This window comes from Dendrobates tinctorius, unplaced genomic scaffold, assembly GCF_039654945.1.
Source record: "Dendrobates tinctorius isolate UK_male_01 unplaced genomic scaffold, ASM3965494v1 ptg000120l, whole genome shotgun sequence".
NCBI lineage: Eukaryota > Metazoa > Chordata > Amphibia > Anura > Dendrobatidae > Dendrobates > Dendrobates tinctorius.
Window position 1 is genome coordinate 33,268,914 of NW_027361788.1, and position 17,004 is coordinate 33,285,917.

Genomic DNA, 17,004 nt, shown 5'->3' on the forward strand with positions numbered 1-17,004 from the left:
GCAGCAAACCAGGCTTTATCCCACCTCTCCCTCCCCTGGACCCTCACTGGGGCTGGAGGCCATTTGCACGGCTGAAGAAAGTTCCCCCCTCCAAATGTGTTCTGAGCATCAGATTAAGAAAGCAGTGCACCCCCTGACTCTAAATAAGCCATAAACACCTATAAGGCCCATAAGTGGTATTCCCATTGCCTATAAGGTATCAGAACAGTGGTCCCGTGACACCCTGTTCGCCATGTCACAGCCTACAAGAGATGGCTGAATGGTCCGCTCCATTGAAATCAATGGTTACATAAAAAGCAGCACGGGCAGATATCCATTGACTACTATGGGGATAGCGGCAGCTGTGAATCTGCTAACAGGACCCCCCAGGGCAGCCGACCGGTGAGGACCCCAGACCTAGCAGCTTTGTTTAAGAGGTGGAACATTTGATTCTTTCAGGGGGATTATCCCACAAATGATGTCACCTATGGATGGTGATGTTTTATAACTCGCAGTCTGACTGCTGGGACCCCCCATCAGTCTCAGGTGTCCAATGATGTCCCAAAACCAGTATGAATGTATGATCACTGTTCTATTTACTAGTATGGGAGCAGCGGTGCGCATGTGCGACAAGGAAGGGGCATGCTCACTAGTGTGGTAGGTGGGGTTTTTCAACGATTAATTAATAACCCTTTTAAGACATGTCAATAGAAGCTGTATTAAAACTGATCAGTGGAGGCTCATGGGGACCCCAATAATCAGACAAGTTTTGGTCCCATCAATGAAGTAGTTGCTATACACCGTCATTGAATGGCAGGTCAGTACCAAAAATGATGTGAACCCTTAATTGACAAATTTAAAAGCCTGCTTCTACCCTCAATTCGGCAAGTACGTATGATTACCCACACGGGCCAGCCATGGCTGCCACTCCCCACAACATGCAGACGATAGCCCTTGGTTAAAAGAGTTTTACAAGATTGGATAAAAAAAATTCTCTAGAAACAGCGCCACTTTTGTCCATAGCAGGTATTGCAGATACGTTCCGTTGACTTTAATGGACCCCAATTGCAGATCCATCGAGTTTAGTGTTTAATTGGAAAACTCCTTTAACGAGGGTCTTTGGATTTTTCTTAGGATGAAATAAAAAGTAAGTTTAGATTAATTGCATACTTAAAAAGGTAAGAAATGCAACGTCTAATCAATATTCTGCAGTTTCCACCTCCTGTCACCTGCAAACTGAGGGTACCACAGGCTTATGACAGCCCCTAGTGGCCACTGTGAATAATACAGGAATAACAAAACTCCAGAACAAACTTTAGGGATAGAAAAAAACCCAAAGAAAATAAATTAAAACTGAAAAAAGGAACACATTGATTGGCATATTTTTTTATTGCACATGAAAAATCTTTTGTCATACAGTGTATGTAACACAATTTGTGTGGACAGACTACAATGGGGGAAGGTGAACAATTTGGGGGGGGCATTTACAGTATCTGTGTAGTATCCAGGGGTTATTATGATGATGGGTGCCATATTTAAGCAGGTGATTGCTTCTGGAGCTTGTTACCACCTTTCTGAGGGTCCTGAATGGTATACGTGTGTAGTCACATCCCCTACTTCTGGACTGCATGAAAACCTCTGTTGTTACTGCAATGTCAGCCATAGTGGTTGTCAGCCCTTAGGTGTATAGTCCATAGAGATCCATATACCTGGACCCACCTGATTATATAGACATTTTCTGATATGTTACATACAATACATGTATATGGAGCAGAGTGCGAGCTGGTGACTGGCAATGAACATAGGACTGTGATCCCCAACCTGGGGCCATTTAGCTGTTGGCCATCAGGGCATGCTGGGAGTTGTAGTTTTGCCACAGTTGGATAGCCACAGGTTGGGGACAATGACAATATATCAGTCACCAAATCAGGAGTCAGTTTAACCCTTGTGTGGTTACTGCATTCCCTAAATGAATGGGGGTCCCCCCCAATACATTATATACATTATTTCCCTGGTTAATATATCCAACATGACATTAACCCCTTGTGCACTTAAACCCCGAAAAATAAATAAGAACTGCAAATTTAAAACGTCAAATTTCAGGCATTTCTAAGATAAATCTACATCCTGGAAAAGCTGGGTAAAGGCCAATATGGCCGCCAAGGATTCAACATTCAGCTTTTCTTTTCTAGACTGTGGGGAATACAACCAGGCGTGGAAAACAAGGTGGGAACTACCGTATGTGAAGTAATAGCGACAGTTGTCAGTCGGCCTTGCCAGGAAGGCACCTTGACAAAAGTAGGAGGGAATAGTCAAGTATAGTCACTACTTTACAAAGTAGAAAATACTCCCATCATCCAAACAGCAGCCCAATAGCAGCAAAACATTTGCAGAAAGGGGGAGATGACAAATCAATGGGTCCCTTACTCTGGAGCCCCAGCTCAAATGCATAGCCTAACGGGCACAGGGCAATTCCCCGAGCCACAGGGCAACCCCCTGAGCCACGGATGGAACAGGGCCACCCCCAGAGCCACGGATGGAACAGGGCCACCCCCCCAAGCCAGGAATGGAACAGGGCCACCCCCCCAAGCCAGGAATGGAACAGGGCCACCCCCCCAAGCCAGGAATGGAACAGGGCCACCCCCCCAAGCCAGGAATGGAACAGGGCCACCCCCCCAAGCCAGGAATGGAACAGGGCAACCCCCCCAAGCCAGGAATGGAACAGGGCAACCCCCCCAAGCCAGGAATGGAACAGGGCAACCCCCCCAAGCCAGGAATGGAACAGGGCAACCCCCCCAAGCCAGGAATGGAACAGGGCAACCCCCCCAAGCCAGGAATGGAACAGGGCAACCCCCCCAAGCCAGGAATGGAACAGGGCAACCCCCCCAAGCCAGGAATGGAACAGGGCAACCCCCCCAAGCCAGGAATGGAACAGGGCAACCCCCCCAAGCCAGGAATGGAACAGGGCAACCCCCCCAAGCCAGGAATGGAACAGGGCAACCCCCCCAAGCCAGGAATGGAACAGGGCAACCCCCCCAAGCCAGGAATGGAACAGGGCAACCCCCCCAAGCCAGGAATGGAACAGGGCAACCCCCCCAAGCCAGGAATGGAACAGGGCAACCCCCCCAAGCCAGGAATGGAACAGGGCAACCCCCCCAAGCCAGAAATGGAACAGAGCAACCCCCCCAAGCCAGGAATGGAACAGGGCAACCCCCCCAAGCCAGGAATGGAACAGGGCAACCCCCCCCAAGCCAGGAATGGAACAGGGCAACCCCCCCCAAGCCAGGAATGGAACAGGGCAACCCCCCCAAGCCAGGAATGGAACAGGGCAACCCCCCCAAGCCAGGAATGGAACAGGGCAACCCCCCGAGCCAGGAATGGAGCAGGGCAACCCCCCGAGCCAGGAATGGAACAGGGCAAGCCTACGAGCCACAAATGGACCAGGGCAACCCCCCCGAGCCATGAATGGACTAGGGCAACCTTTCCGAGCCACGAATGGAACAGGGCAACCCCACTGTAGCCACGAATGCCACAACAGCAAGCAATGAGAGGAGGGGATGGGAGAAAGTTGCATACAAAGTATAGAAAGTTGGGGAACAGGGACCATGAGACCTAAATTTCCAGTATGGATGCCATGTACATGCAGTCCTGGAGTAGTCACAGATGTGCTGTTGAGATCATGTCTCCGACCTTCGCGTGGCTTCAGAATAAATAAAATGATACAAAGACGCAAACACACACACACAAAAAAAAAATCATCATCCTCCGCAATCAAAGCCCTGCTCTTATGCATTTGCATGGACGCAAGAACCTGATTGGTTGCCACAGATGTCAACGCTTCTTAGCTACGATGAGTCGGTATGACATGGACAACATCATTTTGCATAGTTTTCTATTTTATGAGTAATGCAGTCTACAGCCTTGTATAAAAGTGACATATATTATAGGATTCCATGTTCAAAGCTGTATAACTGGGAGAGACTGACAACCACCCAGCACAATCCTATCATTCAGGAATTATAAGGGGCCACAGCTAGTGACCCCTACCTGTGATACCTACTAAATGAAGCTTCCCTTTAAAGTGCCCTTTGGGCATCTGAGTAGCAAATCTGATATAAATGAACCACTATGAACTGCAGAAGAAAGATGGGACATGTGCGCTAAATGCAACGTTGGGTCATAGGTCCAAGGACCCCATCAGATCAGACAGAAGGGATTCAGCTAAGTAAATCTCCTCTAAAGAGGAGGGTCTTGCACTCGATCAAAGGGGATGAAATCAACCAGGTCTGGGCATACTCCAAAAATCCCTCCAAAGTGCCAGCCACCAGGTGGTTCCCTTCTGTATAACATGCTGTCCACTATGTAATCAGTTTCTAGCAGCAAATACGTGGAGACAGATTAGAACAAGCAGGGGTGGGTCCCAGATGCATCTAATCGAAAAGCGGGGGCGGTTGCCTGCCCCTCTCAATGGGAAGCAGGGGGCGGGTCCCTGTTTTGTTCAATGGGAAGCAGGGGGTGGGTCCCTGTTCTGCTCAATGGGAAGCAGGGGGTGGGTCCCTGTTCTGCTCAATGGGAAGCAGGGGGTGGGTCCCTGTTCTGCTCAATGGGAAGCAGGGGGTGGGTCCCTGTTCTGCTCAATGGGAAGCAGGGGGTGGGTCCCTGTTCTGCTCAATGGGAAGCAGGGGGTGGGTCCCTGTTCTGCTCAATGGGAAGCAGTTCCAGCCCCTATTGTGCTGGAAGAATGCAGATGAGGAATTACTGCTCACTGAATAAAGGCAGATGGCAATTTACAGAGCATAAAGTCAGTGCAGTTTCTAGACATAATAGACTGTTATAGGCACCAAAAGCAATTTTACCTTTACCATGCTTTTCTACAGGTTTGGGGTGAAAGGACAGGTACATCTTAAAGAATCCTAAATGTCATGAAATTGGATGGATTTAGTCTTAATGAGAAAAAAAAAAAAACAGAGTTAGGGCGGTCACATCTCTATATAAAAAGATAGTGGCAGTCCACATTAAGAATGCCGTTACTATAGTATTGTGGACCTCAGTCATACAATCCATGCTCTGGAAAGGTAATAGTGGCGACTAATGCAAAGGAATTAGTGACTGCATGGAAATCATCTCACGGGAAGACAGAAAAATGCTCTAGAGGAGCATGAGAAAAACAAACGGTCTTAAATAATAAAACCTGGATTAAGATGTAAAATAATGCCAGCAGTCTCTGTACCATCCAGGGACATTACAGATAGGATCGTGGGCACTGCCAGCACCGACGCTGCTCGTGATATGGTTAAAAGTCTACTTTATGGCTTGATATTCTGCTGCCAGGGAAAATATTGAGGGCAGAGGTATATACTTGTAGATGGCAATCGACCCCACCCTGGGACACAATACAGCAGACGGCATGAAGAGCAGTGAGGTCCTGAATGGAAAGAAATATCAGGTGTCGGTCCGGATCTATGTACAAGCTCACAGCTTTATCTGTATAGTTCCGACATCTTTTCTTTTCCAATATGGAGTCCCAATTACCGTTCCCCCACAGATCACAGTATTGTCTAAAATAACAACATATCACATTCCCTTCGTAATTTCCCGGAGTGTTGAGAGATGAACCACAATCTGGACTGATTAACACTTTCCAGACGGACTAAAAAAAATAAATTAACTTTAAAACACAAAGGTCCCTTTAAACGAGGGTGGTCCGCACCCCATATCCCTCACATGCTGACTTGATTTTCTGTAATACTTTGGTATGTGAATAGAATATCTGGTGATGTAAAAATAATTAAAAAAAAAATCCGGTCTGCTTCATGGGCCAGCCTGCGTCACATGATCAGGACCCAAAGCGCAAAAAAAAAAGTAAAAAAATGCATTTAGGGAAAAAAATGGAGGCTACAGCTTCAGCTTTCCTGATTGGATCTTTTGATAGGTTTCAGCGTCCAAGCGGATGTATTTTCCTTGCTGCGAATCCAGGACGTACAAGGCGTCTTTCACCACGCTGGGATTAAAGCCTTCTTTCCTCATGTCTGTTTTTTGGAATTTATATGTTCCTGTGCAGACAGTAAATGGGATAATAAGTGTTAGCTGCAGCTTTTTTTATTATTGTTTCCTGCAAAGAAATAAAATCAGTGGAAGAGACTAACCCCGATGATTTCATTAGCACCTCGCACTTTATTGAGCTAAGTCCAGGAAGGGGGGAGATGAGAACATTGATGAGGAACATTATGATCTACTTTGGGCCAATGGTGACATCTGCAGGCTGATAGGGGAAACTACAGCATCTAATTTACTGGTGAAAAAAATGTATTCTGTTTCTACATGACGAGGTAGTAAGTAGTCTTCAGGTAAAAAAAGCTACATATGGTATAGAAAGCCAGTCATTTAGTTTTCTGAACTCATTACAAAACTAGTCAGATTGGAGTATGGGGGGGTCCCGACTTTTGGTGTCTGGAAGCACATTCCTCTCCTTTCCTTATTCAGAACACGTGCAGACATGGCAGAGCATGCATGTGTAATGGATATTGAGAGAGATGCTGGATTGTTCAACCAACTGCTATTGGATGTGTATCAGCCACCTTAAAGGGTTTGTCTAGTCAACCCCTAAGTAAATACCCTATAGATGCAGTATACAATTAAAAATAAGAAAAAAAAACCTGTACATTTCTCTCCTAAACTGGCACTACTTCTCCAATCTCAGCATTGTGTACCCAAAACAGTCTCCTGACAGCTGCGGTCGCTGATCAGCAGCAGCTTTCAATTATTCCATAGCAACATAAAATATACTGATAGAATAGGGGTCACCAAGATCGGGGCAGGCGACTGATGTTCCCCAGATGTATTTACCCCATGACTTCTCAGCAGGAGTTCCTGTATGAAGATGGGCCCAAGAATAATGTTTCATGGAGGCAGGCCCGTATTTGCCATTAGGCACTCGTGGGCACGTGCCTAGGGCGGGACTCTGCGGGGGGGTCCAGCACCTGAGCAAGGTTTTTTTTTTTTTTAATTTTAAGTCTGGGGTTGGCCCTCCCCCTCGTTGCCCTCCCCCCATCATACTCACCTCCTCCAGTGATGCCTGTTGCAGCTCCGATGGTCCTGCGCCGATATCTGTTCTTCCTGTGTGAGTGCGCAGTCACAAGTGGTACCGCTCATTAAGATTATGAATATGGACGCCACTCCACTCTCATAGGCATGGCGGCCATATTGATGACCTTAATGAGCGGTACCACGTGACCACGCGCTCACACACACAAACAGGAAGAACTAGGCTGGACGAGAGACATACCCATGCAGCAGCAGGGAACGGACCAAGCCACGACACAAGTGAGCCGGATGGAGAATGAGTGGCGGGTGGGGATGTGCCAGGTGGAGAATGGGGGCGGCGGGGGATGAGCGGCGGGGCGGAATGAGCAGGGTGGAGAATGGGGGTCGGGGGGGGATGAGCGGCGGGGGGGGGGGGGGGGGGGGGGGGGGGAGAATGAGCAGGGTGGAGAATGCGGGTCGGGGGGTGGAGAATGAGTCGGGTGGAGAATGGGGTCTGGGGGCGGAAATGAGCCGGGTGGAGAATGGTGGCTGGGGGGGGGGGGGGGGATGAGCCGGGTGGAGAATGAGCGCCGGCGGGGGGGATGAGCCGGGTGGAGAATGAGCGAAGCCTGCACTAGGGAGACGGCTGCACTGGGGAGACAGGCTACTTTCACATCTGCGATTTTTGCCAAAGTGTCTGCATTAGTCATACTCACCAATGGGGGAGGCAGCACTAAAAGTGCCTAGGGCAGCGTAAACTCTAAATATGGCCCTGGATGGAGGCCACCATGTGCAGCCACTCTCACTCACAGCGCATACACTAGTGTTACAACTACAGTCTTGTCCCTCCACATCTGTAGGTGGCGCTCACCTGTTTTGTTCACCTTCGGCAGTAATCGTAGAAAGACCGGATGTGCGTACCCAGGCAGCGACTTCTTAAGGTCTTTAACAAATTTTACAAGATCACTTTTATGATCGGGGTCAGCGACGGCTGCCATCCCAGCTCTCCCTTCCGTTCCTACGAAACAAATAAAAGACACGGTTTTAATACAGTCTTGAGTGCACAGCCCCCCGAGATCCATGAAGAGAGGTCAGCCACATACCTGGCACCTCCACTCCGTAGACCACCACGTCTGCTTGTTGCAGGAGTCTGCTCAGGATTCCTTCCACTTCGGTGGTGGACACGTTTTCTCCTTTCCATCGGAACGTGTCACCTGTACGATCCCGGAAATACATATAGCCCAACTCGTCCATCACCAGTACATCGCCTGGAGAGGACAAAACAACGGTCAGGAAGCAGACGACCTCAGTACAAGGTAGACACCTCCATATTTGGGGTACCACTCTTACCGGAGAGATATGCCGTGTCCCCAGGTTTGAAGACGTTATTGGCGATTTTCTTGTTAGTGGCGGACTGGTTCACGTAACCATCAAACCTTCTCAGCGGGTCGGACTGGATGATGCGGCCAACCAGCTGCCCAGGCTCTCCTGTGATATAAGGCGGCACATGAGTAAATGTCAGTTCCTCCGTACTCAGTATCTCCACAGATCACAAAGCAATAGGCCGGTACTCTAGGAGATTGGAGTATGGGTGTGGGTGTCAGTATGTGGCACTTGCTGGGTCCTTCAGAAGGAAAGACAGTTTTAGGGCTCGCTCACATGTTTTATCGGATTGCACTCAGCCCATAGTGTTATACTATAGGGCAGTGCACACCTGTGATTTTTTTTTCCCCATGCAGATTCAGCATGCTGTGAGTGGCTGCGGGACTTGGCTCACACGCACCCAATACAAGTCTATGGATGCGTGTCATCTGAGTGCAAGTTTGATTAGCACAGACACAGAGAATGGACATTATGTAGAAATTCCTTTCTCCGTCTTCTACACACCTGTGCGCCAACTCAGTGATGCAAGATAATTGGAGCAAAGTGCACGGAAACTTGGACCACAGTCTGAGTTTGATCCAACAGTTTGATCCAAGGGCTCAGAAGTAGTGGGGGCATTTGGAATTGGGAGCAGGAAAAAAATCACTAGATTTTATTTGAGGGGGTGGGAGCCATGTCGCTTTTCCAGAGTCTTTGTTCTACCAGTAACGTGGGAACCCCCTAAAGTTCCAGTGACAGTTGATGGATCTGAGTTGGGGCTGGTTTTGTGCGGGATAAATTAGGGTTTTTATCGGTAACATTTTGTGGTACATTATATTATATGGATTGTTCCCAGTATAAGGCTGGATCACATTCTTGTGTTCTACACTCATCACTTACTTCGGTGTTTCTGTGTTAATCCAACAAAAATGCGATTCAGACAATACCCCCAACGGAACCACCCAACATGAGGCAGATGGAGACACTTTGTACTCCATTTGGTGTTTGTTCCGATGGTCTCCATCTTTTTAGGCATGCACAGAAATGTGGTCGCCCACAATTGTGAGCAAAAAAAGATGCCTAAAATGATGGGACACCGCCGATACACAGACCAATCCAAAGTGACTCCATCTGCCTCATAAGGGAGTGGTTCTATCTGGGGTTTTATCTGAATCGCAGTTTTGAAGAATTTACACAGAAACCCTAACACAAGTGCTCAGCGGAGAGCGCAGGATAAATCTGAGCCAATCCTTATTCCAATTTTTGGGAGGTAGAATGAACAAACAGCAGTGTAAAAATAGTTCTTATTTTTATTTTACGTCGCTCCTTGTGCGGTATAAGTGATTAGGTGACTTTACTCTTTGGGTCGGTGCTATTCCAGAGATACCAGATTCATAGTTTTTTTTAGGTTTTTCTGCCACCATACAGAAAAATGCTTTATTTATACAAAAAAATGTGTCACCATATTCTTAGTGCCGTAACTTTTTTTTTATTGTTTGGCAAACAGAGCTGTATGAGGGCTTATTTTCTGCGTGACGATTTGCAGGTTTTTTTTGGTACCATTTTGGGCCACAACGTTTTGTGATCGATTTTTAATCAGATTTTTCAGACACAGCATAAACAAAAAACAGAAATTCCGTAATAGTTTTTATCTATTTTTTTTACGCTGTTTACCCGTGATAAGACAGATTTGTTTATTGGGTTGGTATGATTACAGCGATACCAGATTTAGATTGGGTTTTTTTTTTATGCTTTGCACTTTTTACAGACTAAAAACAATATTTTGACGAAAAAATTTATTTTTGCATCACCATATTCTGGGAACTGTAGCTTTTTATGGTTTTCCCGAATATGCCATATTGGGGCTTGTTTTATTGCGGGACGATTTGGCATTTTTATTTATACCTTTTTTTTTTTTATATATGACTGATTGCTTTTTATTCATTCTTTTGTGTGTCAATATGATGAAAAAGTGTCATTATTAGTGTGTTTTTTTTTTTTATGGTATTCGCTGTACAAAATGAATAACATGCCCGTTTTACAGATCAGGTCGTTCCAAATTATGTGTACTTTTTTGTTTTGTTTAGCTCTTGCTTTTAATCAGTCAGATCATTTTTTATTGTGAAAAGTATCAAGTTATATTCACATTTTGGTTTTAGAAACAATCAAAAGTAAATGGAACAAACACAAATAAAAAAACATACGTCATTACAAACCAAATACAGAACGGTTCACAGTAACATTCATCGTAGGCATTATCATTTGTTTACTACTGTCTACATACAGGAATACAAATATAAACAAAGAACATTTGACTGCTTGTGTATTTGACTTTCACTTTTTCATTCAGTCCCACTGTGGGATATGTATAATTTTTACTCTAATCACTGGTCTCATGCGTCACGGTCCTCATATACTGCATTGCCGGAGACCTGTCAGTGTGTCACTGACAGAGCCTGCGACACCCTGCTTATACCTGGATGTCACAGGCCACCATACCCTGTGGCCATCAGATGACCTCAGAGTACTATGGCTACGATCGGTACCCATAATTACGATCGCAGGGGGTCGATCGATCATGCCATAGGGGGTCTTTAACGCTCTTTTAACCACTTAGAAATCTCTGTTGGGATTGGCAGTCTGGTTAATTGGCCCCGATCAGCAACAAAACCGGCCAGGTCTGATCGTTAATGGGTTAAAACTTAAAGAGGCTATGACACAAACCATATTTATGACCTATCCATAGGACAGGCGATAAGTGAATGGTTACTGAGGGTCTGCGTGGTTTTGTGCATGGAGGACCCATAGCGATGTGGGCACTACTGCACAATTCACACAGGGGATATGGGACCCTCATGATCAGGTCCCAGCTATCTGTGGATAGGGGATAAATGGTGCATGTGGCATAATCCCTTTTAATCTTTCTGTATTCTACAATCTCTATACGCATAGAAAAGATACACATATATGCACATACCAGGCTGACAGGGGATACAAAGACCTTCTGGAGTACGGATCAGCTCCATTGTCTCTTCGTTTACCTTCATCAGCCGGATGGGATACACAAAGGGTAATATGCGGCTGTTAAATCCGCAAGAGCCAACCTAGAAATGACAGGTAATGGTTATGTACGCCGCTGAGCGTCCTTCTGCCGGCCACCAATCACACGAGCCGTGCTTACGTTGTTGTCGAAGTTTCCCAGGCTGCAGTTACATTCCGTGGCGCCATAGAACTCTGCGATCTGCGGAATCCTGAACCGGGACATAAACTCAGTCCAGATGGCGGGTCGGAGCCCATTCCCTAGCGCCATGCGCACCTTATGCTGGGACTCGGCCTCCCGCACCGGCTGGTTCAGGAGATAGCGGCAGATCTCACCGATGTACTGGACAATCTGTACATAAAAGCAGCCATGTCAGTATGAACTGTAGGTGAACGCGGGTGGTGGCAAAAAACGTCCGATCCTCACCGTGCAGTTATATTTCACGCAGTCATCCCAAAACCGCGAGGCCGAAAACTTCCTTTTGATGACAACCGTCAGACCGAGGACGATACACTGTCCCATTCCAACAATGTTACCTACCAGATAGCAAGAAAGGATTAAAAAAAGGGCGATCGCTCGTTTAACGGGGTTTTCAAACCCATTCATCTCACTATTACAAATAACTGGCAATAATATAAAACCAACTAAAAAAGTAATAAACATTAATACTCACCTCACAACCCCAAAATGGTTCCATGTCAACGCTTGCCTCATTCCCCTGTCACTCTCCCATCACCCCAGCTCTAAGGATTACGTGTCGTCTCAACATGTTACCGATGCAGCCAATCACTGACCTCAGCGGTGGCGACACATCACTGCAATGGTCACTAATTGGCTGCATCTATGACACAGACAACCCATGTCACTGGTTTAGTAGGGTAAACAGAGGGACCTGGGAAATGTTGGCATGGGATCGGTAAGGCAATTATTCCTGGAACAGTTATCAAGACAACCGTTCAATGCACAAGTAGTGCATGGTACTGTTCTAGTTTATTAGATCCATGAACGACCATCTGTCAGATTCAATTAATATGAGGAGCAAGTGCAAGAACCCTCCACTAGCTGACCTCTATTCCATGGGTTATTTATGTGACTTATGCCCTTAAAGAAAAATGCTCTTTCTTAAAAAACCAAAAGGCTAAAAAGTTACACATTTTCCTCAAGAACATAAATCAAAATGGCAGCAATAGGGCAATATAATTACCTGCGGAGTGGTACAGAGGAAGGCAGTCATAAATCACATCATCCGATCGCATGCCAAAGCCGTAATGCACCAGGGCAGCCATGCGGAAATATCTGCAAGGAAAGGACAAGGAAATAAATGGCGCCGCGGTGACGTGTGCGAGTTGTGTACATCGCAGCTCTCGTACTCACCTGCTATGCACCACTATGGCTGCTTTGGGAAGCCCCGTTGTGCCAGAAGTGTAGATGTAAAATAATTTATCTGAAAAATAATCAAAGTATAAAAGTAAGGAAGTTATCAGACAATTGGAGAGGCACAATATGGTTCACATATTTACAACAGTGCGTTGGCTGCAATACCAGGCACAACCAAATGGCAAGGGTGGAGCAATTTCTGGAAAGAATCATAAAAATAGGGATTTTTGTGTACTCACCGTAAAATCCTTTTCTCCGAGCCATTCATTGGGGGACACAGAGACAGTGGGTGTTATGCTGCTTGCCACTAGGAGGACACTAAGTAAACCAGAAAAAAGTTAACTCCTCCCCTGCAGTATACACCCTCTCGCTGGATGAGACATCTCCAGTTCAGTGAAAAAAGCAGTAGGAGCTTAAACAGTCAAGAATAACCATAACTATGTCAAAACCTAAGAATGCTACAAATGAGCCAGTAGGCTAAACAGGGCGGGTGCTGTGTCTCCCAATGAATGGCTCGGAGAAAAGGATTTTACGGTGAGTTCACAAAAATCCCTATTACTCCTACGACTCATTGGGGGACACAGACAGTGGGACGTCCTAAAGCAGTCCCTGGGTGGGGAGCATACATCTGCTAATACCCCATGTACCACCGAGTCAACACTGAGGTACTGCCGTTTGCAGGATGTGTCTGCCGAGAGCTGCATCTGCAGAGGCCTGAGAATGAATTTGGTAATTTTCTGTAAAAGTATGCAGACTGGACCAAGTCGCAGCCTTGCAGACCTGTTCTGCCAAGGCCTGGTGCCGAATGGCCCAAGAGGCGCCCACTGACCAGGTAGAGTGTGCATTAATCCCCGCTGGGACAGGCGTGTTCCTGACACGGTAGGATTCCTGAATCGCTGAGCGAATCCACCTGGCTAGCGTTGCCTTTGAAGCGGCTAGACCCTTGCTATGCCCCTCTGGAAGTATGAACAGGGCATCTGACCTGCGGAAGGGAGCCATCCGCGAGATGTACCGTCTCAGCGCCCTAACCACATCCAGGGTGTGGAGGGTCTTCTCAATGCGATGGACTGGCGCCAGACAAAAGGAAGGCAAAACAATTTCCTCATTGAGATGGAAAGAGGAGACGACCTTGGGCAAGAAGGACGGGGACGTCCTGAGAACTACTTTGTCCTGATGAAAATTCAGGAACGGAGAGCGGCAGGACAGGGCCACTTTCCAAGAGAGGACGGTCAATGACACGTCCTGCAGCAGTTCGAAAGGGACCTCCTGTAAGGCCCCGAGAACCAGGTTAAGGTCCCATGATTCCAATGGCCTTCTATAAGGAGGCGCCACATGGGAAACTCCTTGAATGAACATCTTAACCTGAGGTTTGGTAGCAATTTTTCGTTGGAAAAGCACTGACAAGGCAGAAATTTGGCCCTTGAGTGAGGTAAGCGCGAGGCCTGAGTTTAATCCGGATTGAAGGAACTCCAATATGGCCGGAATGGAGAACACCAGAGGGGATGGACCATGATCCTTGCACCATGAAAAGATTTTCCAGGTGCGGTGATAGATACGCCTGGACACAGGCTTCCTAGTACTAATCATGGTGGAAATCACATCGTGAGAGAACCCAGCCTGTGCTAAAATCCAGGATTCAACAGCCACGCCGTCAAAGACAGGGCCCCGGAGTTCTGGTGGTAAATCGGGCCCTGAGAAAGCAGATCCGTGCAATCTGGAAGTCGCCAGGGGACGTCGGCGACTAGTTGTATTAGTTCTGCATACCAAGCTCGGCGTGGCCAATCTGGCGCGACTAGAATCACTGGTACACTCTCCGCTCTGATCTTCTTGATGACCCTCGGAAGCAAGGGAAGAGGGGGAAAGATGTACGGGAGCCGGAACCGGTGCTATGGCAGAACTAAGGCGTCCGCTCCGATGGAGCATGGATCGGGCAATGAACCGAGACACCTTGTTTAGTCTTGAGGTCCACATCCGGAGTCCCCCAACGACGACAAATCTGCTGAAAGACTTCCGGATGAAGAGACCACTCTCCCAAGGCAATGCCTTGGCGACTGAGGAAATCTGCCGCCCAATTTTCTACGCTCGGTATGTGGATTGCGGAGATGGATAAATGGTTGGTCTCGGCCCAATGGAGGATGTGACTCACTTCGTGCATGGCCATCCTTCTCCGGGTACCTCCCTGGAGGTTGAGATACACTACAGCCGTGGCGTTGACGGATTGGATCCTGATGGGGTGACCTGCGAGAAGATGGTGGAAACTCCATAGAGCAAATCTGATCGCTCATATCTCCAAAATGTTGATGGGGAGACGCGACTCTCGGGTCGACTAATGACCCTGTGCCGTGTGGTGACGAAAGACCGCACCCCAGCCGAGAAGACATACGTCGGTGGTTTCAACCAACCATCTTACTGGGAGAAAAGACCTCCCTTGATTCAGGGAGGACCTCAGTGTCCACCACCTGAGGGCTTGCCTGATCCGCAGGGACAGAAGGATCCGACAGTCCAGGGAGAACGAGTTCTTGTCCCAAGCTAACAGCAACGCATGTTGTAAGGGATGGAGATGGAACTGCGCAAATGGAACTGCCTCCATCGCAGCTACCATCTTTCCGAGAACTCTCATGCTGAAACGAATGGAGTGAGAAGCTGGGTGGGAAAGAGTCCGCACTGCCTGTTGTAAGGCTTGCGTCTTTTCTGGAGGGAGAATGACCAACCCACGGGAAGTGTCCAAGATCGTTCCTAAAAGGAAATCTGTTTAGCCGGTTTCGGGGAAGACTTTGCAAAGTTTATCTTCCACCCCAGGCGCGAAAGTGTATTTACCGTTATCTCCATGGATTCCTCGCAGGCTGGAAGGGACAGACCCTTGATGAGAAGGTCGTCCAGATACGGTAGCACCACTACTCCCCGAGAGTGGAGAATGGCCATGACAGCTGCCATGACCTTGGTAAAGACCCTGGGGGCAGTGGCAAGCCCGAAGGGCAAGGCAACGAACTGGAAGTGTTCCTCGTGAATTGCAAAACGTAGGGAACTGCTGGTGAGACGGGCAGATCGGAATGTGAAGGTAAGCGTCCTTAATGTCGATGGATGTTAGAAACTCTCCTTTTCCCATGGAAGAGACAACTGATGGGAGAGATTTCATTCAGAACCGCCGAACCGTGACAAACTGATTTAACAGTTTGAGATCCAGAATGGGTTGCATTGTCCCGTCCTTTTTTTGAACCACAACAAGGTTTGAATAAAATCCTCTGAACCTTTCGTGATGAGGGACCGGAATGATGACTCCATCCTTTAAGAGAGCCTGAACAGCCCGAAGGACAGCTCTTGTCTTTCCCTAGGGGGGAGAGGAAAGGAAATAGCTTAGTTACTCACCGATAACTGTGTTTCTCGGAACCCATGACAGCACCACGGAGAGAGGGGATCCGCCCCTCAGGGACAGGAACCCACAGACAAAAGGGCGGTACCTCTCCTCCGCCTTCAGTTGGTTACAGAGCATCAGAGGGTCTCCAGGTTAGTTAGACAACAGAAATATATACACAATATTATAATACTGCTTATCAAAAGCACCGTGCCTAAACGGAAACACAACAGTAAAACGTGCTCACCACACTCGTGAAGGGGAATAAGCGGGTGCTGTTATGGGTTCCGAGAAACACCGTTATCGGTGAGTAACTAAGCTATTCTCTCTCACCCATGAGAGCACCACGGAGAGAATTACAGAGATTGGTAGCTTAGGGAGGGACCACCGTCTGAAGGACCCTTCTCCCGAAGGTCAGGTCAGACGTAGAGGCTAGATCTAATCTATAGTGCCTGAAAAAGGTCGAAGGTGATGACCAGGTGGCCGCCTTACAGATTTGTTCTATTGATACCTCAGATCCTTCAGCCCATGAGGTCGCCATTGCCCTTCTAGAATGAGCTCTCAGCCCCTCCGGGATGGTATTTCCACTGAATGAGTATGCCAGGGCAATCGCATCCCTTATCCACCTTGCCAGGGTACTCTTGGATGCCTTGAGCCCCTTCCGAGGACCCTGGAAACATACAAAGAGAGAGCCTTCCTTCCTACATTTTTTGGTGGCCTCTAAGTACTGTACTAGGCACCTTTTAACATCTAAAGTGTGGAATTTTTCTTCCCCCTTATTTTTTGGATTTGGGCAAAAGGAAGGAAGGACTACCTCTTGGGACCTGTGGAAATGTGATGATACTTTAGGTAGATAGGCCGGGTCAGGTAT

At 47.5% G+C, this 17,004-nt stretch overlaps 1 protein-coding gene across 1 annotated transcript in view; it reads right to left on the reverse strand.

Moving 5' to 3' along the window:
* Window positions 1–4,569: 4,569 nt before the first annotated feature.
* Window positions 4,570–17,004, reverse strand: part of SLC27A4 (solute carrier family 27 member 4) — a 38,395-nt gene continuing 25,960 nt past the window's right edge. Inside the window, exons 5-13 of the mRNA XM_073541082.1 lie at window positions 12,779–12,848; window positions 12,609–12,700; window positions 11,831–11,940; window positions 11,546–11,755; window positions 11,342–11,468; window positions 8,353–8,490; window positions 8,106–8,270; window positions 7,874–8,020; window positions 4,570–6,032 (exon numbers count right to left, since the gene is read on the reverse strand). Of these exons, the coding sequence (XP_073397183.1) occupies window positions 5,875–6,032; window positions 7,874–8,020; window positions 8,106–8,270; window positions 8,353–8,490; window positions 11,342–11,468; window positions 11,546–11,755; window positions 11,831–11,940; window positions 12,609–12,700; window positions 12,779–12,848 (1,217 nt within the window). The 3' untranslated portion in view covers window positions 4,570–5,874. The remainder of the gene's footprint in view (window positions 6,033–7,873; window positions 8,021–8,105; window positions 8,271–8,352; window positions 8,491–11,341; window positions 11,469–11,545; window positions 11,756–11,830; window positions 11,941–12,608; window positions 12,701–12,778; window positions 12,849–17,004) is intronic.